The sequence below is a fragment of the Mustela nigripes genome, chromosome 10, assembly GCF_022355385.1.
Source record: "Mustela nigripes isolate SB6536 chromosome 10, MUSNIG.SB6536, whole genome shotgun sequence".
Classification (NCBI taxonomy): Eukaryota; Metazoa; Chordata; class Mammalia; order Carnivora; family Mustelidae; genus Mustela; species Mustela nigripes.
This window is the reverse complement of record NC_081566.1, coordinates 23,564,091-23,589,451: the sequence shown is the minus strand read 5'-3', so window position 1 is coordinate 23,589,451 and position 25,361 is coordinate 23,564,091. Positions and strand designations below refer to the sequence as shown.

General features: G+C 36.5%; 1 protein-coding gene across 2 annotated transcripts in view; it reads left to right on the top strand.

The window, feature by feature from the left end:
* RALGPS2 (Ral GEF with PH domain and SH3 binding motif 2) overlaps positions 1–25,361 on the top strand; it is a 156,276-nt gene that overhangs the window by 63,220 nt on the left and 67,695 nt on the right. For both annotated transcript variants that reach the window (XM_059412825.1, XM_059412826.1), the window contains exons 6-8: positions 350–439; positions 6,100–6,192; positions 16,598–16,724. In XM_059412825.1, coding sequence (XP_059268808.1) covers positions 350–439; positions 6,100–6,192; positions 16,598–16,724 — 310 coding nt within the window. The remainder of the gene's footprint in view (positions 1–349; positions 440–6,099; positions 6,193–16,597; positions 16,725–25,361) is intronic.

The following is a 25,361-nucleotide window of genomic DNA, read 5'->3' as shown; positions in this document are numbered from 1 at the left end:
GTGTTTTTCTTCTATCACTCCAATTTTATTGCATTCTTCTATTAGCTCTTTTCCTTCAAAAGTTGTTTGCTTTTACAAATGAAAAATCATAGTGATCATAGTTTTTTTGTGTGTGGAAGTACATACATACATATATATCTGTCTCTGTGCACATACATATCTCATATGCATATGAATTGTATGCAACATCCAAAGATTGGGTATGTAGCCAACTTGGTGGTATGCTGGGAAAGAGCAAGTATGGTTTTTTAACCAGCTATAGGTAGTTCATCAAGTATTTCCTGTCATTAATTGAATCCTAGTGAGTAAGGAGTCTTGCCATTCAACTATGTTTCATTTTCATTTGCAGGTAAGCTTTTGGGTTGTTAGAGAAATTCTTCATGCTCAGACGTTAAAAATTAGAGCAGAAGTTTTGAGCCATTATATTAAAACTGCTAAGGTAAGAAAGACTTGTGTTTTTATTTTTTGAGTCCAGTCATTCAGTACTGTTTGTGAGTGAATATTTGCCTGTGACACCTTATTTACTATTAATTGACCCTGGAAAATAAGGCCTGATTGATTAGTATGTCAGTTTTTTCAATTGGGTGTCTGTATTCTTTGCCTTTTCTTTATTCTTCCTCTCCTCCTTCCTCTTACATCTTTCCTCCCTGTCTCAGAGTAGCTGGATTATATTATTTATTTGACTGGATAAATTGGCAGAGATCAGATTATGGTGAAGTAGGATAGTTACAAAATACTGGACTCTTGTGCAGGTACTTGGGAAAGCCTTACAGGATTAAATAGGAAAACACATACCAGTTATTTGCTTTTAAAATATATCACTGCCAACATTGTAGAGAATGATAAGACTTATTTATAAAAGAATAATATAAGGAAGATATTCACCAAATATGTTAGTTGAGTAGTTGTTGTAGGGCATGGGTAATAAATGCAGCAAGAAAAAAGGAACATGGACTTCAAGGATGGTCAGAATTTAGAGAAGAGGGTGAACAGGCCATTTCACAAGAGGATGCTATTACTTTATTAAAATGCACAACAACTCTAAACTTATGTTAAGTTCACTAAAAGGTTGCAAATTATAGCCACATTCTTCATCATTCTTGTGGTAAATACATAACTTTATGTCTGAATGAAAGTGGACTAAAATGAGGATACGATTTTTACAGTTTTAAATTATTATAATTATTGTAAAATTGTAATTGCTGTGAGTTGTAACACTTTTATATTTTCCTTGAACACCTGGGAACAATTACATTCTAACATTCTGTGGCACTAGGTGGCAGAGCTAGCTTTCCAAATATATTTTATGGCAGTGTCATAAAATTTATAAAAAACACTCTCTGTGATATGTTAAATAAATAAGGAGTTTTGGCTAACAAATTCATTTCTTGTTTTCTCCACAGAGTCTGAATTTGTTTTAATTTTGTGTATGTGCTTCACATGTTCTGTTCAAAACCACCAAATTCTGCCTATCAGTCTTCCTGTTACCCTCCTCATCAAGTAATCATTTAGTACCAGCGCAGATTCTTAGACTTTAAGTTATTTTTGACAGTAGTTGCTTTCGTCCCAAGCCCTAGTAAGTTCATACTCTTTTTTTGTCATGCACCATCTCTTAAAATCCCTCTAATTTTGCCTCCCTCCCTTCTGTATTCAGTCTGTATAAAACTGGCAGGTCTTTTTCTTCTTTTAGTAGATTGTATCAGGGTTCTCTAGAATGGGAGGATGGATAAATATATATATATATAATATATAAAGAAAATTAAGGAATTGGCTGCAGGAGTTGTGGGAGGGGGCTGGCAAGTGTGAAATCGATTGTAGGGCTGTTGGACAGTCTAGAAACTCGGGCTGGAGTTGAAGCTGCATTCTTGAGGCAGAATTTCTTCTCTGGAAAACCTTAGTTTTTGTCTTTTAAGCTGTTTCAGCTGATTAGGTGCAGCCTACCAGATTATCAATGTAATCTCTTTTAATTAAAATCAGCTGATTATAGATGTAAACTATATCTATAAAATTGCTCCACAGCAATGCCCAGATTAATGTTTAATTAAATAACTGGGAAGTATAGTCTAATCAAGTTTGATGAATAAAACTGATCTCAGAGACACACAAAATATTTATAAATAGATTAAAAGTAGCAAAAGAGGGGCGCCTGGGTGGCTCAGTGGGTTATTTATTTATAAATAAATAAAATCTTAAAAAAAAAAAAGTAGCAAAAGAATGGTAAGGTGGATGTCCATGTATTCACTGCCCTCTTTGAATTCCCATAGGTCTTCTCATAGGTGATCCCTACCCTCCCACTACAAAAGGAACTACTGCCCACAACGTTGTTTGCTTTTCTTTGATAGTTTTATATATATATGTGTGTGTGTGTGTGTATTACTGAATCTCATATTGTTATATATGTTTTTCAGTTTTATTTAAATTATTTCCAAATTACATTTATACTTTTAAAAATTGGTTTTTGTTTTGTTTTAAAGATATTATTTATTTATTTGACAGATGGAGATCACAAGTAGGCAGAGAGGTAGGCAGAGAGAGAGAGGGAAGCAGGCTCCCTGCCAAGCAGAGAGCCTGATGCGGGACTTCATCCCAGGACTCTGAGATCATGACCTGATCGAAGGCAGAGGCTTAACTCACTGAGCCACCCAGGCCCCCAAAAACGTGTTTTTTGTTTTTTTGTTTTTTTGTTTTTTTTTTACTAACTAAGCACTGTTACTGCATGGTTTGGGGTATATCTCTGTTGTAGAGTGCTCTTTTGTTTGCATATACCACAAATTCTTCAGCATACTCTAGCTTGGATAGTTTCAGGTTTTTATTGTTATAAACACTGCTGCTGTAAAGCTTTCTTGTGGGAGTCTCTTGGTGCTCATGTGAGCATTGAAGCCCTAGAAATATAGAGAGAACAGATAAATTACCTTTAAAGAAATGACAGACAAATAACCTTCATTGAACGTGATGAGATTGAACAATATTTTCTCTATTGATCATTTAGGTTTTCTCTCTTGAAATGTCTGTTCAAGATCTTTGAACAGTTTTCTCTTATTTATTGATTTTTGTAGGAGTTTTTTTTTTTTTAATTTAAATCTAGATGCTAGTTCTCTGTTATGTGTTTTCATATGTATCATGCTGTTTGTAACTTGTCATCATTTTTCATGTTATGTTTTGATATAGGTATTCTTAAGTTTAGTAGTCAAACTTACTGATCTTTAATTTTTATGGTCTTACTTAAGCATATATAACTTAAAGTTTTATAGCTTTGATTTTTGTACTTGAGTATTTACTCCATGTGGAATAAATTTCTTATGTAAGTATGAATTATGGATTACTGTTTGTATTTTTCATTTGAATAATTCTGGCACCATTTTTTTTATTGATGTGTAATTGACATACAGTATCCTGTTTCAGGTGTGCATAATAGTGAATCAGTGTTTTTATACATTATGAAATTATCTTTTTTTTTAACATTTTATTTATTTATTTGACAGAGAATAAATGGAGAGGCAGGCAGAGAGAGAGGGAAGCAGGCTCCTTGCTGAGCAGAGAGCTCGATGCGGGACTCGATCCCAGGACGCTGAGATCATGACCTGAGGCGAAGGCAGCGGCTTAACCCACTGAGCCACCCAGGCGCCCCATTATGAAATTATCTTAATGATAAGTCTAGCTACCATACAAAATTATTACAATAATTTTTTCAATATTTCCTATATTGTACATCACATTCCCATGATGTACTTATTTTAGGACTGGAAGTTTGTACCTCTCAATCCCCTTTGCCTGTTTTGTCCATTCCCCCAAACCCTTCCCTCTGATAACCGACAGCTTATTTTCTATAAATCTGTTTCTGTTTTGTTTGTTCATTTATATCGTTTTTTAGATTCCACATATAAGTAAAGTCATACTCTATTTGTCTTTCTGTGTCTGATTTATTTCACTTAGCATAATACCATCTAGATCCAACAAGATAATCACAAATGGCAAGATTTCATTCTTTTTTATGGCTGAGTAATACTGCATTGTATCATATATACCACAGCTTCTTTATCTGTTTATCTCTCAGTGGGTACTCGGTTGCTTCCGAACCTTGTCTATTGTAAGTAGGGCTGCAGTGAACATAGGGTGCATATATCTCTCTGAATTGGTGTTCTCATTTTCTTTGGGTAAATAACCCACAAACAGAATTGCTGGATCATATGGTAGTTCTGTTTTTAAATCTTTGAGAAACCTCCACAATGCTTTCCATAGTGGCTGCATCAATTTATAGTCCCACCAGCAGTGTATGAGCAGTATTTCCCCAACATACTTGCCAGTGCTTGTTATTTTCTGAGGTTTTTTTCTTTCTTTCTTTTTTTTTTTTTTTTAATATTAGCCAATCAGCAGTATGAGAGGATATCTCATTGTGGCTTTGATTTGCATTTCCCTAATAATTAGTGATGTTGAGCATCTGACACCATTTTTAAAAATTCTTTGTTAAAGTGATCTTTATTTTATTTAACCTAGAAATCTCTTTGTGTTTCCTTGTTCTTAAAAAAGGCTATTCTAGTGGTGCCTGGATGGCTCAGTCAGTTAAGTGTATGCCTTCAGCTCAGGGAGCCCTATATTGGGCTCCCTGCTCAGTGGGGTACCTGCTTCTTCCTCTCCCCTCTGCTCCTGCTCTCTCTCCAAAAAAAAGGAAATAAAATCTTTAAAAAAGTACGATTCTAGACTTACAGTTTTTTGTACTTGCTTTTTGTTCTTTACTCTGCTTAGGATTCCTTGAGCTTCCTGACCCTAAGAACTAACATCTTTTCAGTAATCTGAGAGAATAATCTGCCATTATCTCTCAGATGCTGTTTCTACCAATCCTTTTATCATCTTCTGCATCTCTGACTAGATAAATGTTGGCTTTTTTTCTCTACATTTCATGTCTCTTTGTTTCACATTTTTAAAAAAACTTTTATGTTGCATTCTAGATAATATCTTCATTTAATCTTCATTTCACTGAGGCCTATACTTGATGTTCTCCATTTGTGAATTCTTATTTCTTATGTTTTTTCATTTCCCATTTTTTAATTTTCTTAAGCTTAAGCTTTTATTTTTATTTATTTTTTAAAAATATTCATTTGACACAGAGAGATGAAGAGTGCAAATAGCAGAATGGCAGGCAGAAGGAGAGGGAGATGGGGAGCCCAAAGCGGGACTTGATCCCAGGATTCTGGGATCATGACCTGAGCTGAAGGCAGATGCTTAATCAACTGAGCCACCCAGGCGCCCCTTGTTTTCCATTTTTAAAAAAAATTGAGTCTGTTGAGTTCATATTCCTTGAAACTTTATGGGAATTCTTTGAGACCTGAGTTAAGGTGATATATTGGTCAGAGATCTCCAGAGAAACAGAACCCTTCCCCGTCCTTGCACTAATGTTCAAAACAGGCATTTTTGCTTTGGAGTCTCTTGGTGGTGGGCAAGGACCATTCTAAATGATTTTTCAGATAGGACCATTAAGATGTAACTATGTGGAAGTATGAGGAAATTAGGGAAAATAGCATTAAATGTCAAGCAGCTCTCTTGGCAAACTGTCAGAACCTAATATTAGAGAGGAGTTCTGTAGGGAGACTAAAAAAAGCAAGGTCAAGTATTGGGAAGCAAGTGGAGAGTTGAAGAACAAAGGTTCAGAGGATTCAGGCAGAAGGAAGCAGGAAATAAGGACTATGGAAAGCAGGTTTGAACCATAACCCTGGAATTATGAGGGTAGAGTAGGAAACTGGATCAGGATACTTTCTTGAAACTGAGATCATAAGGTGGAGGCTTAGTATTTCAGTATAAGGAAGGAGACTCCTTACTAGAAACTGGGGTGCATGATCATACTGGGTAAGCTTCATACTGGTTTTCTTAATACATTATTGAACCAGAGGTAGATTTGTTCCCAGAGCTTGGGGACAATGCCAGGTTAGAACATGGAGGTTCTGTTGTGGGCCAAAATCAACTTACTGTAAACATAATGGGTACTCCAGAGACAAATTTCACTGATGAGAGTAAGAAGTACTACAAGTTGCCTAGATTTTATTTGTTAATCTAAAGTTATCCTTACTATTTCTCCTCTCTCCTCCCTTTTTTCTTAAATTTCAGAAGCTGTATGAGCTGAATAACCTTCATGCACTTATGGCGGTGGTTTCTGGCTTACAGAGTGCCCCAATCTTCAGGTTGACTAAAACATGGGCGGTAAGTCATCTTCTTAGTTAATGAAAGGGCTAGACTTCCTATTAGAAATAAAGATGTATTGGGGCGCCTGGGTGGCTCAGGTGGTTGAGCCACTGCCTTCGGCTCAGGTTATGATCTCAGGGTCCTGGGATCGAGTCCCGCATCGGGCTCTCTGCTCAGCAAGGGGCCTGCTTCCCTTCCTCTCTCTGTGATCTCTTCCCTTCCTCTCTCCTACTGTGATCTCTCTCTGTCAAATAAATAAATAAAATCTTAAAAAAAAAAAAAGAAAGAAAGATGTATTTATTTCTTCTGTAGTTCTTAATAAGGTTAATATTAAAATAGATAAGGATCTTTAAATTAGTTTATACTCTTTTTTTTTTTTTTTGAAGCCGGCATTTTCTTCTTTTAAGTGTTAAAAGAAGAAAGAAGAAAGAAGAAAATCATAAGAGAATATGTATTTACAGTACTCCGCTGTAAAAAAATTCACGTATAAGTGGACCCACGGAGTTCAGATCCATATTGTTCAAGGGCTAATTGTATGTGGTAAGAGAGTCTCTGTTCCATGACAGTTGCCTCGAGAGCTGGAAGAACTGAGAGAACCATTTGTGTGGAAATCTGGGAGAAGAAAATTTCAAGCAGACGTGATAGCCAGTACAAAGACCCTGATGACATTCAAAGAATAGCAGGGCAGTCAGTGTTGAGAGAATGGAGTAAGCTATGGGGTAGTTGATGGTAAGAGATTAGTGAGTCCAGAGAGGTCACATCAAATCAAACAATGGAGATGCTGTTTACTGATATTCTGGGGGTATAGGGAAGGAGTGTGTTGGTGGTGGGGCAGGGAGGTTCTCTTCTTACACATACCAAGTTTGAGTTGGCTGATAAATATCCATGTGCAACTGTAAGGTCAGAGTCAGGTGTACAAGTTTAAGGGAGGAGTTAGGGCTAGAGGTACATTTTTTTGATCATCAGCATAATGGTATTCTTTAAAATATGAGGCCAGATAAGGATCACCTGAATTATAAATACAGATGAAGAGCCCTGGAAGCCTCCCAAGATTTAGATTGGAAAAATGAGGACTCAGCAAAGGAAATATTACAGTGGGAGTTTTCCACAGTCAGGTAATGAAACTGTTTTCAAGGAAGAGTGATCATGGAGAGCCTGGGTGGCTCAGTCATTAAATGTCTGCCTTCAGCTCAGGTCATTATCCCAGGGTCCTGGGATCAAGCCCCACATCAGCCTTCGTGCTCGGCTAACCTGCTTCTCCCTCTCCTTCTGCCTGCTGCTCCCTCTTTCTCTCTCTGTCAGATAAGTAAACTATCGCCCTCGGCGCACAAGAACGACAAGACGCCCCAGTTCAGATGCATCTTCTCTCTCTTCTCCTTTCCGCAAGTCTACACACTTATATACACTTACATGACCAATCAGTGAGCAGGGTACAGGAGGGAGCAAATCAGGCTGTGCACCTAAACGAACAACTTCGCTAGCAACCAATGCTTGTTTACTTCCTCTTTGGGCGTTCTGCTTAGTCTCACAAGGCAATCCTAACCTGGCAACTAGACAGGCGCCATCTTTTAATGGCGGAGGCCGCCCTGGCCAGGGGCCTGCCTCCGACAGTAAATAAATTCTTTAAAAAAAAAAAAAAAAAAGTGATCCCCCATGCCATATGCTGCTAGTAAGTTGAATTAGGTGAGAACCTTGACATGAGCACTGGATATGGGCAGTTGAAGAGGATTGGCAACCTTGCCAAGAGTGGTTTCAGTATAGTGGTGGACCAAAAACTGATTGGATTTGAGAGAATGTGGAGAAAAATACGAGATAGCAAATAAGGAAAATGCATTTGAGGAATTTTGTTGTAAAGGGCAGGGTTGAGGTGCTGCAGAGAAATCTGACAGCTAGAGGGGGATGTAAGACCAAATTTTGTTTTGTTTTTGGAAATGAGGTCCATGACAGTATGTTTGTATGCTGATGCAGTGACCTAATAGAAAAATGGTAGGAGAGCAAGAAGTTACTCTAGCAATATCCTTAATCAGGCAGGAGGGAATTGATCTGGTTCTGGAGTGGAGCAGAAACAGTTTATCCATTTTAACAGGAGAGAAGGGAATGCATTTGGTTACACATGCAGGTAAGTTGGTAGCTGTGGTGGTGAGATTCTATAGAAATTCCCCTGATACTTGTTTCTTAAGACATGTAAAGCAGAGTCACTGATTGAGAGTGGTGGGGGAGAGGTGTTAGAGGTTTGAAGAAAGAAGAACAGATGAAAGTCCTCTTATTAGAAGAGTGTGAGAATGAATTAACTAGGGAAATAGGGTGGGTTTGGTATGGTAGGCCTTATGATTGAGATTTTTGGTCATAAATTAAAGGTGAAACCAGTCAGCGAAGTCATGTATTCTCCAGACAGGTTCAGGTGTTCAGCATTAAGTCTGGAATAGTGATGAGAATTGTATTTAACCAGTGTTGGAATTTTTCAGGGACTGTTTATTCCGTATTGGGGTCAGGGATAGCACAAGAGAGAAAGTGGGTAAATGTACAAAGTTGTTTTAGTAAGGTAAGGAATTGAAACCCAGTAAAAGAGAGAAGGAAGAGTGAAAAAGTAGCATTGGTAACTGGATTGGAAAGTCTGGTGCAGTCAGTTCTCTTTGGATTCAGGATAACCAAGGGAGTAGAGACAGAGTGGTAGAAGGTAGGCTCATTGAAGGGAAGTGAAGTCAAGGAACTTAGATACCATGTAGTAAGAGTGTCATCTATGTGAAAATTACAGTCACCAAAATACGGAAATCATGGTGGTTCACGGACTCTTTCTCCAACTACTAACACCTTTAAGATACAATGAGGAAAATGATTAGTAGCTCTATTGATGATAGAAACATAAGTGTTACAATCTAGTGCTGTCCGTCCAGTATGGTAGCCATTAGCCACATGTGGGTATTTAGATCATTAAATTTAAAATTTAGTTCCTCATTCATACCAGCCATGTTGCCAGTACTCAGTAGTCCTGTGGCTAGTGGTCATTGTATTGGGCAGCACAGACAGAGATCATTTTCATTACAAAATTTGATCAGACAGCACTGATCTAGTGCTTGAACTTAGTAGAAGCTGGAGGATGTTGGGAGAAAATTGTGAAAAGCAAGGAGCCAGGATTGCACCCAACTCAAATCTAGGCTCATGTTACAAAAGAAGGAAGAGTGATTAAAGAAAAGATTAAGAATGGAGCTTTTGCAGAGGATGGACCGTGAGACCCAGGAGGTCCAGTTGGAAAAGTGTAAATGGCCTAAACATCCATCAGCAGATGAATAGATATACACAATGCATACCCATAGAATGGAATATTATTTAGCATTAAAAAGGAATGGAATTCTGACACGTCACACCATGCATGAATCTTAAAGACATTACACTAAGAGAAATTAGCCAGACATAAAAGGACAGCTACTGTCTGATTCTGTATATACCAGGTACCAAGAATAGTCAGATTCATAGAGACAGAATGTAGAAGATGGTTGCTAGGGGCCCAAAGGAGGAAGAAATGGGAGTTATTGTCCAGTGGGTGTGGAATTTCAGTTTGAGAAGATAAAAAGAGTTCTGACCATGCATGGTTGGTGGTGATGGTTGGTTGATAAGGTGAATGTACTTAATGCCACTAAAGTGTACACTTGAAAATGGTTAAAATGGTGAATGTTATGTATATTTTACCACAATTTAAGAAAAAAACAGTTTATTACAGTAACTGAATATACAAACAGTATACAAAACCAGTTGTATTTGAAACAATTTGAAAATACCACTTGGAAGGACACCTTTTACAGTATCAGTAAAAGAAACACAATAGCAGGGGCGCCTGGGTGGCTCAGTGGGTTAAAGCCTCTGCTTTCGGCCTAGGTTATGATCCCGGGGTCTTAGGATCAAGCCCCGCATCGAGGCCCGCATCGAGGCCCGCATCGGGCTCTCTGCTCAGTGGTGAGCCTGCTTCCTCCTCTCATTCTGCCTGCTTCTCTGCCTACCTGGTGATCTCTGTCTCTCAAATAAATAAATAAAATCTTCAAAAAAAAAAAAAAAGAGACACAACAGCAAACAATATATGGGATAATATATGCAAGACGTTTTTTCAAATAGCGATCTCAGAATAATTCACCTTTGGTTTAAATCTTGACCATGTATAGTCCATGGAACATTGCTCAGTCATCCCCAGAGTGGTCGGTCCAGAGTAGACCATGACAGGTGATCTAGCTGATCAGCTTCTTCCTTACAGGTTTGTTTTTCCAAGGCTGAGGGCTGGGTTCTTTTTCTTTGCCATGTATTTATAGTATCAGCCCTTAAATATATGTAAGATGTATATGCAGAAAACTATAAAACTTCACAGGAAGTTATTAAAGAAGAACTAAATAGATGGAACAATATCCCTTAGTCATGGATAGGAAATCTTAAAGATGCCAGTTTCCCCCAAATGTATGTAGAGATACATGCACCTTGAATCAAAGTCCCCTTCCAGGACAAGATTGCTTATAAAATTTACATGGAAATGTAAAGGGTCAGGATAGCCAATTTATTTCTGAAGGAGAAAATGGGGTTGAAGACTTTGACACAGCCCTAATAGATACCAAGATATATTATTTTGGTAATGTACGGTTAGTGCATGTCAACCAGTGGAACAGAAGAAAGAACCCCAAAATAGATAATTGCTTTTATAGAATTCTGATATATGATAGTGATGGCATTATAAATCAGTGGAGAAATGAGGGTCTGTTTGTTAATGGAGCCAGGAAATTGATTATTAGTTTGGGGGAAAAATTAAAGTCTTTGTTAGATGAGTTAAAGCCTTACATGTGGAATGAAAAATGTGGAAGCTTTTAGAAGAGAAAAATAGCTTAATATCTCTCTGGCTTGGTATGAATAGATTCTATCTTGGAATCTGTAAAGGTGTTTCAGATAAGATACAAAAACCTCAAACAGTGAAAGAAAAGATGAAAAATTTTTACCACATTAAAGGAAGAATTCTCTTCATCAAAGGATATTTTAAAGAAGACTGAAAAGCAGCCCCAGAATGGGGGAAAATAATGTGAAGCAGTTGTAACTGATCAAGAATTTATATCTGGAATATATATATATAAAGAAATCTCTTAAAAAGCAAAATAAAAAAAAAGAAAAATAGAAAATGATAGTACTTCAGAGAAGAAGATATATATAGGGAAGCGGTGAAAATGAGTGAACTACAGCCACATGTAACATTATTGGTGGAACTTCAGTGTCAGAACATTGAATAAGTAAATCCAAAGATTAAAAATAGCATGATATTGTTCAGTCAAAAATCAAATAAAATTTAAGAGAATGATAGGCAAAATTTAGGAAGGAGATTATTGGATACTTACAGTTAAGGGGAGTGCCTGGGTGGCTCAGTTGGGTGAGCATCTGCCTTTGGCTCAGGTTGTGATCTCTAGGTCCTGATTGAGCCCCACATGGGGTTCTCCCTACCCCTGCTTGTGATCTCTCTCAATAAAGAAAATCTTTAAAAAAAAAAAAAGTCAAGGGATTTAGATATGAAAGGAGCACATATGTAGATGTGTTAATGGTGTGTGGTTCTTAGGAAAATAGATGCGTATGTGTTTGTTAGGAAATTTAAGAATAAATGAATTTAACAGGAAAGCCATATCAGAGACTAATGATAATTGAGTGTCATGAACAGAAGGTTATAATTAACCTGCATCCAAGGTTCAAGATAAATTATTTATGCAAATGAACACATTTGTACATATGTATGGGGATACAAATCAAGGTGATAAGAGGTGATCTGGGAATCTTATATTTTTTTATGGTGACTGACATGAATAGGGGTTCATCCATTTTCCCCAAAGTGGATTTCTTATGGTAACATGGTGTAGAGATCTAGCCAAGAACATTTTGAAGTTCCCACATTCATGCATCAATGAACATGTGAAGAGCTTTGCCCCCTGGTTGTCATGCTCCTCGCCAGAGGAAGAGTGTAGTACCTAAAGCATGCAGTTGAGAACCACTTTGTTTTCCCCTTTTTTGGTGGGAAGAGTATAGTGAAGTAAATCGTAGGGATAACATTAGTAATGTCAGAAAAAGATTTGAAAAGCAGAAAAAAAAATCAGGACTTCGTAGATAATAGCTTTGGGGGCATTGGACGAGTTTCTGAGATACCACTGCAAACACCTTATTTTAACATCTAATTAATTCTTTTGTCCATGCTTTTCCTATAGTCTTCCTGAAAGAAGGCTCTATGGTCCCACACCAGATTGAATCCTTTTAATCTGGCTATCGATTATTATGAAAATTCCAAATATAAGTTATTTTTATACGTATTATTTTTTTAAGATTTTATTGATTTGAAAAAAAAAAGATTTTATTTATTTGAGAGAGAGAGAGCAAGAGAGAGCATGAGCAGGGGGGAGGGGCAGAGGGAGAAGGAAAAGCAGACTCCCCACTGAGCAGGGAGCTGGATGCAGGGCTTCATCCCGGGACCTTATGACCTGAGCCCAAGACAGGTGCTTAACCAACTGAGCCAACTAGGCACTCCCTTTTTATACACACTAGACCATGTAGTTCTTTACCAGAGTTCTGTGTTTCAGATGTGGGAAAATCAGCTGCGTTTCTCCTGATTCTGTACCAAAGTTTTGGAATGATTGATTTAAGAAAAAAGGAACAGGTTTACTGTTACCCTGCTACATCACATCACCATATTTTCCATATCCAAATACTCTGTTAGGCGGGAGAAGAGGGATGGTTGGCCTTCCAGGTAACAGCAGAGATTTGTGCCTGATCTTGAAAATGCTAATCAAGTATGTTGAAGCTGGGCCAAGCAGAAGATTATGCAACTGCTGTTTTAGACTGTGGGCTATCTGTCTAAAATATGAAAACAAAAGACTCCTTAAAATATTTTGTTTTGAAGAAGGAGGAATACTGCTCAGATATATTTCTGGTAGAGATTATCTGAAAATAATCTGCCTCTTGGAGCCCATGAAAAAATAAATTCCAATGTGAATCCCAGTTGTACTCTTTGTAATACTCTATATAAAAGAGTGTGCATTTGGCATCAGAATTGTCTTTATCTCCAGAACCAGACTGAGAAACTGAAAAACAGGATGTCTTTGTGGGTGGATGACTAAGAGAGTATTAGTATGTTCTGCTTCTTGCTAATCCTGTGATCAACTTTGAATCTGTCTCCTTATCTCTAAATTAATCTTCAGATTTTCTGTTATCCTTATAGAATTAGATGAGCATTTTATAGGTGGACATATTTTATATCCTAAAAAATAACATTTTATGACATAAAGTGGAGTTTATTACATCACAATGAAATAGGAACTTCATATATTTAAAGAAAAAAATATTTTTTCCAGAGTCTTTGAAATACTTAAAAACATACTCTCTGAATTTTTTCATTAATATTTTTAAAATACCCTTTCTTAACTCAAGGATAATTAACATAACAGTTTTAACATTAAAATGTTTCAGATGTACAATATAATGACTCCACAGTTCTATACATTCCTCAGTGCTCATCAAGATAACTGTTCTCTTTTTTTTAAATTTTTTTTATTTTTTTTTAATTTTTTTTCTTCTTCTTTTTTTATTTTTAAATTTTTTATTTTTTATAAACATATATTTTTATCCCCAGGGGTACAGGTCTGTGAATCACCAGGTTTACACACTTCATAGCACTCACCAAAGCACATACCCTCCCCAATGTCCATAATCACACCCCCTTCTCCCAAGGATAACTGTTCTCTTAATTCCTTCTGTTTCACCCATCCATTTCCCCTCTAGCAACCCCTAGTTTGTTCTCTATGTTGAAGAGTCTGGTTTTGGTTTTTTAGGGGTTTTGTTTGTTTGGTCTCTTTTTTCCTTTGTTTATTTGTTTAGTTTCTTAAATTCCACACGTGAGTGAAATCATATGATACTTTGTCTTTCTCTTATTTGATTTATTTCACTTAGCATTATACTCTCTGGGTCCATCCATGTTGTTGCAGATGGTAAGAACTCATTTTATTTACACACACACACACACACACACACACACACACACCACATCTTCTTTATCCATTCATCTGTCGAGGAAGTTTGGGTTGCTTTCATATTCAACTACTGTAAATAATGCTGCAATAAACATGTTTAAGGAGTGCATATATGTTTTCAAATTATTTTTTTCATTTTCATTGGTTTAATGCCAAGTAGTGGAATTACTGGATCATACGATAATTTAACTGTTAATATATTTTATGCTCTTTTTTAAAATTTTTTATTTTTTATAAACATATAATATATTTTAACCCCCGGGGTATAGGTATGTGAATCGCCAGGTTTACATACTTCACAGCACTCACCATAGCACATACCCTCCCCAATTTGACTGTTAATATTTTGAGGAACTTTCATACCATGTTCCACAGTGGCTGCACCAATTTACATTCCCACCAATAGTGTATGAGGATTCCTTTTTCTCCATATCCTTGCAAACACAAAATACCAGTAGCATCCTTGACAGAATTAGAATAGTCCTTAAATTTGTATAGAACCACAAAAGACCCCAGATAGTCAAAGCATTCTTGAAAAAGAACAACAAAGCTGGAGGCATCACTATCCCAGATTTCAAGATATACTACAAAGCTGTAGTAATCAAAACAGTATGTTACTGGCACAAAAATAGGCAGACAGATAATGGAACAGAAGAGTCCAGAAATAAGCCTGTGTTTGTGTGGTCAATTTATGACAGAGGAGGCAAGAATCTACAGTGGGAAAAAAGATAGTCTCTTCAACAACTGGTATTGGGAAAACTGGACAGCTACATGCAAAAGAATAAAATTTTACCACTTTCTTACACCATACACAAAAATAAACTCAAAATTAATTAAATGTGAGACGTGAAACCATAAAATTCCTAGAAGAAAATATAGGCAGTTATTTCTTTTGCATCAGCTGTAGGAATACTTTTCTAGATAATGTCTCCTTGGCAAGGGAAACAAATACAAAATTAAATTTTTTGGACTACACCGAAATAAAAGGTTTCTATGCATCATCAAAATAAAAAGACAGTGTATTGAATGGGAGGATATATTTATAAATTATGTATCTAAGGAGTTAATATCCAAAATACATAAAGAACTTACACAACTCAACACCAAAAAAACATCAAATTTGAAAATGGGCAGAGGACCTGAATAGACCTTTTTCCAAAGAAGACATGCAGATGACCAACATGAAAAGGTGCTCAACATCACTATTCATTGGGGAAATGCAAATTAAAACCACAGTGAGGTATCACTTTAACACCTGTCAGAATGGCTAAAATCAAAAACACAAAAAATAACAAGTAGTTAATACTGTTTTGGGTAATTGACCTTACTTCTCTTTTATTCCCCTAGATTGACTCCGTTTTCCTCAAAGGACAGTCACTGCAAATCTACCCCCATAAGCTTCCTAAAACAGTGCAGTTGATTGTTCATCAACTATGTGAAGTAGTGCTGATCAGCAGGATCAAAGAAAAAGTGTCTTGTTAAAAATCCCAAAGTGTGAATCAAGTTTTATGGTTATTGTTAGGACTAGTGAAGAAAGATTGTTACTGAAACACAAAATTCAGTATTTATCTCTTAATGATTATGCAAGAATAATCTTAATCTTTGAAGAGGCAGGGGACAGTGTATTAAATAAAGTATTTGGACATTTGAGCTGGATATGAATATGTAATTATTTTAACTTAGGAAAGTGATCAACAAAATCGTTCAACCATTTAAAATAGTGAAGGGTGCCTGGGTGACTCAGTTGGTTAAGCGTCTGCCTTCAGCTCCGGTTATGATCCTGGGGTCCTGGGATCAAGCCCTGCATGGCATCAGGCTCCTTGCTCAGCAGGGAGCCTGCTTCTCCCTCTGCCTGCTGCTCCCCCTGCTTGTGCTCTCCTCTCTCTCGGTCAAATAAATAAAATCTTAAAAAATTAAAGAACAAAATAGTGAAGATGAGAAGCTAATTTACTGCTTAGTTAATGACTTTGTGTACATACAAAGGATATTATAATTTTTAAATAGTGGATTTGGTCCCCCCCCCCTGCCCTTTTTTTAAGATTTACGTATTTTTTTTTAGAGATGGAGAGCATGAGTGGAAAGAGCACAGGGATAGGAAGAGAAAAATCTCCAGCAGACTGTGCTGAGCACAGAGCCTGATGCAGGGCTTGATCTCATGGTGCTGAGATCATGATCTGAGCTAAAATCTAAGAGCTGGTCACTTGACTGACTGCACCACCCAGGCACCTCTGGGTTTATAATAGACATGTCTGATTTTGTTTTTTTTATACACTACCAGAGTATAATTGAAGATGGTATAACTCTGAAATTTAAATTTATAGTAAAGACAGCTTCAATTATTTAATATAATAAAATGGAATTTGGGAATAACTTAGACTTTTCTGTTTATTTTTTAGTTACTAAGTCGAAAAGACAAAACTACCTTTGAAAAATTAGAATATGTAATGAGTAAAGAAGATAATTACAAAAGGCTAAGAGACTATATAAGTAGCTTAAAGATGACGCCTTGCATTCCCTATTTAGGTGAGTAATATCACTGTGTGTTCATTATGCCCAGCTGTTCTGTCTTGATTAATCAGTAATTTATATAAAATCCAAGGTACTTTAAAAATGTGTGTATATCCTTTAAAGAAATCACTGCAAGATTGTTAAGTTAAAAAAAGAAATATGTTACCTTATTACCTGGGATGTATTTTCATATTAAATTAGCTTTTGCCCTTAAGGTTTTTCATAGTATCATTTTTCGTAAAGACGGACCATGGGGGGGAAAAATAAAGATGGACCATGGAAAAATAATACATTTTAGCTCTTTTCGTAATGCTTTTAAAGAATGAGAGTGTGCAGTGAAGTTTAATACCACAAAAACATTTAACATTAACTAAAGAAATTTATCAAAAGGTTTATTGAATTTATTTTCAATATCATGAATATATATATATAGTTATATGTATATAGTTGGCAGATCTCTTAGGGTAAATTGTGAAAAGCAGTCGTAGTGAATGTTGGTATTGTTGTTTTCCTGGGGAATAAGTTATTTTAGCTATGAAAATTTAGCTAGGTGCTGAGACAACCAAGTATGTATTTTATATATCATTTCACTAAGAATTTTCTCCTTGTGTGTATTTTACAGTGTTTATAAATTCCAGGAAGTATTTAACCAATAATATTACAAGATTATTTTCAACAAAAAAGGAATAATGCTTTGTTTTCTGTTTCAATGAAAAGTCTCAAACTGTCCATTTTAAAATGTATATGTAAATTTAAATACAGAAAATACTCTATGTGATAAGATGCTTAGCATATATTAAGATAAATTGGTTTGATCCTGTGCAGAGAGTAATCAAATCATAGAGTTGTTTCTTTCTAGTATCCTTTTGTCCTCTGTCTCCATTGTCTTCATGTAATTACTCACACTGGGTTTCACAGTAACTGTTTTTGAAAGTAATTGAAAATCCATTATTTATTTAAATGTCTCAGTGTTATCTTTGAACTCTTTATGATGCCCACAACTAGAAAACCAAGTAGAGACAGAGGCAATTGATTATACTCTGATTCTGCTGTAATAGAGCATCAGTCTTAGTTTTTCACAGAAAAGTAGAACTCACTAGAACCATGTAGGACATGACAGGATTCCAGTGAAAATGGGCAGTGTTGTGCATTCTCTCTCTCTCTCTCTCTTTTTTTTTTTTTTTTTTTTGGTAAACATGTATTTTTATCCCCAGGGGTACAGGTCTGTGAATCGCCAGATTTACACACTTCACAGCACTCACCAAAGCACATACCCTCCCCAATGTCCATAGCCCCACCCCACCTTCTCCCAACCCCCCTCCCCCCAGCAACCCTCAGTTTGTTTTGTAAGATTGAGTCACTTATGGTTTGTCTCCCTCCCAATCCCATCTTGTTTCATTGATTCTTCTCCTACCCACTTAAGTGTTGTGCATTCTGATTGAAGGCAGAGTATCCCAAGCATAGCATGGATAATGGCCACTACATACCAGAATACTATGCTGTTTCTTTGATCAACATTGCAGGGCTATAGTACACATGACTCTATCAGAGAGGCTCTAAGCTAGACGTTAGGAGAGACTTTCTTCATGTGCTTTGCTTTTCACCATGGCCTTGGTTGTGCGCATTCTTGAAAATGTCATTGGCAGTAAGGAGGAAAGAAGATTTTTTAAAAATCATCAATATCTTCTTACTCTGTAAGAACATAACTTAAAGAACATTAGACTGAGAATCAGCAGACCTCAATTCCAAAATGACTCTTCTGGACTACTAACATTTCAAGTCATTGAATTGTCTTCTTTGAGCCTTGGTTCTCTTTACCTGGAAATAGCACACGAAGGACCCGAATCATGCTCTTCTTTAGGCTGGATGGGACCATGGTGATTTCTTCTAATTCACTTACTTTATGATTTAGAAAATTAAGGTCCATAAGGTGGAAGGCATGGCTTATAGTCGTAAAACCAAGTTCTTGATTGATCTGCATTCTGAAGTCTTGATCTGTCATCTTTCCAACTGTCCCTGTTAAGTTCTCATTCCAAAATTGACTGATTCTATGATTTTATTCGTTTCTCATTGAAATGTTTTCCTCAAATTCTGCAATTTATACCTTTTAAAAAAGGAAATTAAGGTTCTTTTTTGTTGAAAATAAGCAAATGAATATAAATCTTGGTGCCATGATGTCTAGGTCAGGAGTTTGCTTTACATTTTTCCACAGCAGAGACTTTGGTACAGAATTTGAAGTTGTCTATGCATGTGCATACATTTTTGCCCTGCCATGCACATAGAGAGGAAAGAAAGAGAAGGGAGCAAACCACTAGTGTGACGGGATTTTAGGGGGAACTGGGAAGGTTGTTGTCTTTTAGAGAGTGTACTTACTTTCTCCCAGCTTTGGTACCAGCAACAAACACAGTGATTATTCCTGTGAGTTAAAGCTAATGAGGCAAATATTGAGGTGCAGAAGTTGATTTGGAGAAAATATTAGAACCATTATCTTGCCTGTATCTTCAGTTTGGTCTCCAGTGATTGACTTCTCTTTTCAGTTTACTTCCATTTTCTATGTTCTCATGTTCCAGACTCTTCCTTCTCACCATTACCATGTAATTCTCCTTCACTTTATACCTAAGCTATTAAAAAGCACCCTATTCCGGGGTGCCTGGGTGGCTCAGTGGGTTAAGCTTCTGCCTTCGGCTCAGGTCATGATCTCGGGGTCCTGGGATCAAGCCCCGTATCGGGCTCTTTGCTCAGTGGGGAGCCTGCTTCCCCCTCTCTGCCTACTTTTGATGTCTCTATCAATTAAATAAAATCTTCCAAAAAAAAAAAAAAGTACCTAATCCTTTCTCTTTTTCTTGCTATGTTCCCAGTAGGGCCACCATTGATTTCCTAGTTGAAATGTTTGATAGGTATTTCTCAAGCCTCATATTAATTTTGTGAGGTTGATAGCAGATACTTAACTTACTGAAATTTTCCAGTAGTAGCAACCATTCTCTTGGTTTACCTTCTACATTTCTGGCTTTTGTTATATTGACTCCTATTTCTCTGTTTTTCTTAAATCTATTCTTCTGAAAGTCTCAGGCCACTGCTTTTATTTACGCTGTACTCCCTGGAGTGGTCTCATTGAGACTTCTGTAATTCACCCAGTGGCTCCCAAACCTAGCCTAGGAATTCTGGCACATCCAGCTGTCTAGCAATTACCAGTGCCTAGAAGCATTTTAGATGAGGTATTTGCACTCAAATACCGACTGAATGAGATCTCTATAGGTAACTAATTCAGCATGTTTAGGAGTGACTTCGTCATCCTTCCTCCTTCCTCTAAACCTGTCTTATCTCCTCACTTAGTCTACCAGTGAGGTGGTATGGCATTATATACCACTCCATGGCACTGAAAACCTGGGGGTTTTACTGGAATTCTTCTCTAATTCTCATGTTGCCTAGTGAAATGAGATTGATGTTTCTAAGAGTTATCCAAGAATTAGAAACCAAAAGTGGAAAAAACAACAAGGAACTGAAGTTAAAATAGAGAACATCTCTTTTAGCATCTACATAATTTTATGTGTTGGTAGTCTCCATGTGATGTTCATCCCTTTGCTTTGTAAATAAACATCTGAGACAATTGTGGAACATTTGGCAATATAAACTTTTGGTAGATGGGAAAAAGGAAAACTTAATGTTTGTTAGGTAAGTTATTATGACTAAGTTTGTTTCCATCTTGAAAATAATCCTTTTAATGTGGAGGCAGTTTGTGGTACAGCAGACCTTGAGATTAAATGTATTCCATCATTCAAACCATACATACTTTTTCTAAGAAAATAAGAGACATTTTCAATTTATACAATTTCTTCACTGCTTGATTTAATATTTAGTCAACTGGTTTGTTTTTTCATTGCTGATCTTTAATACTGAAGTGTTTTAAAGAATGAAGACTAAACAACAGCTTATGTCTTGTTAATATTTGCTTTTTTCATATTTTATTCTAATTTATAATTAATGACTGTGGTTTTTATATTTAAGTTGTCTTGTTTTCAGAATCCTTTCCTACTCTTAGGAAACTAGGCTTAGTGCAGTTGCCCAAAGGTCAATGTTTACAAGATGCTTTTGGATAGAACAGAACTTGCCCTAAAAGGACACCTGGGTAGCTCACTCAGTTAAGCCTCTGCCTTTGGCTCAGGCCATGATCCCAGGGTCCTGGGATCGAGCCCTGCATTGGGTTCCCTACTCAGTGGGGAGAACTGCTTCTCCCTCTCCCTCTGCCTGCTGCTCCTTCTGGTTGTACACTCGCTTGCTCTCCCTCTCTCAAATAAATAAATAAATAAATAAAATCTTAAGGGGAAAAAAAAACTTGACCTAAAGATGTTTGAAAGATGGTACTCATTATGCATACTGGTAGCTCCTATTTAACTATCCCTCCTCAGTATACAGAATTTGCATAATGCTACCCTTTATCTGTTATGTTGCAAAGGTTCTTATGGAAAGAGTGTATCAACAGAAAGAATCTGTAGTTCACAGAGAAAAGGTAAAGGCAAATCATGTTTGTTGATGAGAGGGGATCCAAACTTAATGATGTTATTGCTTCGAAGCATTATGACCAAATCCAACCATTCTTAGAGAAGCTTTAAAAAGGAGGTGGCAGTTGATATGCTGAGAAAACTCTTATTTTGATACTGTCAAGTTTATCTAACTTCAATGTGGATTAAATTATAAGAAGTTAAAACATTTTCTTGGCTTTCAACTCATCATCCCTTGAAAAATTGTCTCTTCTGTTGGTTTGCATTCAAGGTAAAAATTAGTCAGCCTGGACAATATAGTGAAAAATTCTTAGAATAAGGATGCAGTATTTCTGGAGAGGAATAGTTTGGCAAATCTCAAGGAAAAAATTGTTTTATATGAGAATTATTGCTTTAAATCTGAAAATTATTAACAGCACTCATTTGTTCTTGTCATTGGATAAAAATCTTAAGGGGCTTATTGAAAAATTTCGTGTGGGACGTTTTGCTTTGCTGGAGAGAAAAATGTAGAATGTTGTGCAAAAATGAAAAATTTAGTTGTATGAAACATAAATATTCTTTCATGTGCATATCCTAGCCTCATTTCTACTTTATTTGTGTAGTTTGAGGAAAAGACCGTAGCTTGACAAGCTTAGGATGTTTTCTGGGAAAGAAAGCAAGCAGAAATAAAACAATAGAAATAATTATTGTGGTTAATTTATTGCTTTTGCTCAAGTAGAAGCAAAGAAGGTTCTGTAAAATCTCCTACCTTTCTGTATGCGTCTAGGTGTGACTCCTCTTACTCTTGTAAGATTCCCTCCCCGCATCACACACACTTAATTTTTGATTTGTTTGATTTTCATAATAGACCTTTTTTTTTTTTGAGAAAAGAAAAGCTATCCTTATAATCTTCTGTAATGTAGTGTCCCCTCCATTCTTGATTCTCAAAAGCACCATTTTATTTTGTATTTCATTCATCTTTCTCTCCTTTGGCAATGTAAGTTCTTATGTCTTGGTTCAAGGCTTTATCTTCAGCATTTAGAACAAAAAGTATGCACTTATTTATTGGTTGAATTAATGATCCCTTCTGGGCCCTTGTCATTGTTCTAGTAATTTTATTTGTTTTAAATACAAAAGATTTATTTATGAGGCAGTTTTGTTTATCAGCTTCCTACCCACCCCAGTTTTCTTTCAGTATATGGACCGGGCAGCCAGTCTCTGCTCAGCATTATGTATAGTGCCACAAAATGAACTTTGTCCCCATCCTTATGGAATTTAACATCTCTTTAATACCAGAGGCTTAGATTGCATCATTACCTTGTGAAAAATCGCTCCTCTGTTCTTTGTCGTAGAAGTAGTACATTTCATTGCCAGGCCTTGTTAGCGGTGTCCTCTTTTGCACCTAATGAAGTGTTTAAAGAAAGCATGCCTAAACTTAAAATGATTTTCTGATTTTATCTGATCCTCTTTTATTTTTCAGTGGTAAACCTGCCTTGATCTCTTAGTATGATACAGTTCTTTTTTTTTTTTCTTTAAGATTTTATTTATTTATTTGACAGATTACAAGTAGGCAAAGAGGCAGGCAGAGAGGGAGAGGAGGAAGCAGACTCCCCGCTGAGCAGAGCCTGATGCGGGACTGGATCCCAGAACCCTGAGATCATGACCTGAGCTGAAGACAAAGGCCCCCTGAGCCACCCAGGCACCCTGTGATACAGTTCTTTATTTTACTTTATTTTTTTTAATTATTTAAAAGATTTTATTTATTTACTTGTGTCAGAGAGAGAGAGCACAAGCAGGGCAAGTGGCTGTCAGGTGGAGAGGGAGAAGCAGGCTCCCCACTGAGCAAGGAGCCCAATGTGGGACTCAATCCCAGGACTGGAATCATGACCTGAGCCGAAGGTAGACACTTAGCCGACTGAGCCATCCAGGCACCCCTATTTCATTTTAGTTATAGAAATTTCTACTAACTTGTGTACAAATATTTTTCAAAAATACTAGGTTTTTATTCACATTTTTTATTCAGATAATTTTTACAAAATCCAAAGCTGCCTGGAGCTCTGGGGAAATGAACGAGTTTTCCCCTTCTCCTTTGGTAGAGTTTTACTTGCATAAATGTATAAAAGGCTCTAACACTGGGTCTCAGAAATGTCTAATGGTCAAAAAATGTCACTGGCTTTTGGTATTTTAAGACTTTTATTCCCTTTTCCTTTCTTTGATTTGATTTGTAGATCCTGTACACCGTGGAGTACTTTACCTCCTTCTCACTGGATTATATATTGTATTCTGAAACAGCAATAAAGCATGTTCACTTTCTTTTGAATCCCGAGAATGAGCTCTAACCAAATGGCAGCTAGCCCCAGCTTTTTCTTCAGCCAAAATTACATCTGCATTTTCCATTACCTCACTTCCATGCTTTTTGCCCTCATTCTTTTTTATATATTTAAAATTCCTCTGACATTCTTTAATGGTAATTTTCTGAGGTTTACTTTAGATCACTTGAGAACTTGTGAAAAGGCTGGAGCTAGGGTTACATTAACTTCTTTACCCTGTTCATAGTCTTTCTTTAAGAGCTTTTGTCTTAAAAAATAAATAATGTGTAGCGGCTATACAGATCTACATTTTAATTGTAAGCAGAATCAGAGTCGCCCAATTCCAGCAGCTTTGCTGGTGGCATTTCTGGTTGTTGATGTTTCAGTAATTGCAGCAAAAACATTTTATAATTTTTTTGAGCAAACCTTAATGGGAAAAGAACAATAAAAATCTTAGTAACTGACATTTATTTAGTACTTAATTTTGTGTGCCCAACTCTGTTTTACATAAATTATCTAATTCTTAACAATTTTATGAGGTAAGTGATATTATCATATTTTACAAGCGAAGAAACAGAAGGGAGGTTAAACTGACTTGCTATAAAGATACGCATTATAACTATTTCGCTTATAGTTCAAAGAAAGTATTAGGGCATACTATTAGTATTTGGAGAATTTGTATTGAATTTGTATTGAAATTAAAATTTTGAGTTTGTCAGTCTTTCCTGTAATCATCTATAAAATTACAACTTAATAACTATTAACCCCACTGATAAAATTAAGTCAACTTATTTTTAAATGGCTTTAGGGGATGAGGGGGAAGGGACTTGGCATTGTAAGTACCATCATTCTTTTCTAACTTGGTTATCTTTCACAGACACTAACTTACTATTAAGTATATAAAAATCATACTAGTACAGGTTTATAAGTAATTTTGAACATTTTCATAATTTCAGAAGTTTTTATACACTTACTACTCCAGTAGGAGTCCTAAGAAATAAAACACTAGAAGAATTGGCACTCTCAGGGCGCGTGGGTGACTCAGTCGGTTAAGTGTCTGTCTTCAGCTCAGGTCATAATCCCAGGGTCCTGCGATACTGGGCTCCCCACTCAGCAGGGAGTTTGTTTCTCCCTCCCCCTGCTCATGCTTGCGCTTGCTTGCTGGCTATCTCTGAAATAAATAAAGTTAAAAAATAAAAAAGTTATTAGCACTCTTATGTCATGACTCATAGAGTCAAGTGAGCACTAGACTGAAAATTTGCTTGTTATTCTCTACCAGGCTTGGAGACTTGAGGATAGGTTTATTTGTAGATAACTACTGAATTTTAAGGCATTGTCTAATGTTAGCATTATTCAAAATTGGAAGTTTTTAAAGTCTGTGTCAGAGATGTCAAGTTTCCTAGACATTGATGTTATCTCCCATTGAGTACAGAATAGCATCTAAATCATTCTTAGGATAAGTTTCGTTTCATTTGTTAAAAATAACTGAAGGGGTGGGGAGTGGGAGGTTAGGGGAGCTTGGTGGTGGGTATTATGGAGGACACGTATTGCATGGAGCACTGAGTGTGGTGCATATGAATTCTGTTACACTGAAAAGTAAATAAATACATAAATAAACAAATAATAAAAATAACTGAATCCTTTTGTAAGCCAGTTCCAAGATTACAGTTCAGTCATATTGAAGGTAAGGCAACCATGTCTTTATTCCTAGGTAACATGCAAAGTAGCTAGCTGTTGGATACAAGTGACCTATTTAATCTCTCAGAAGATCCTCATTTGACTGAAATTCCTACCATGAATATCATCCTTACCTTAGTTTTTCTTTATCTTTTCTTACAGTCTGGTTTCTTCACTAACTACCCTAA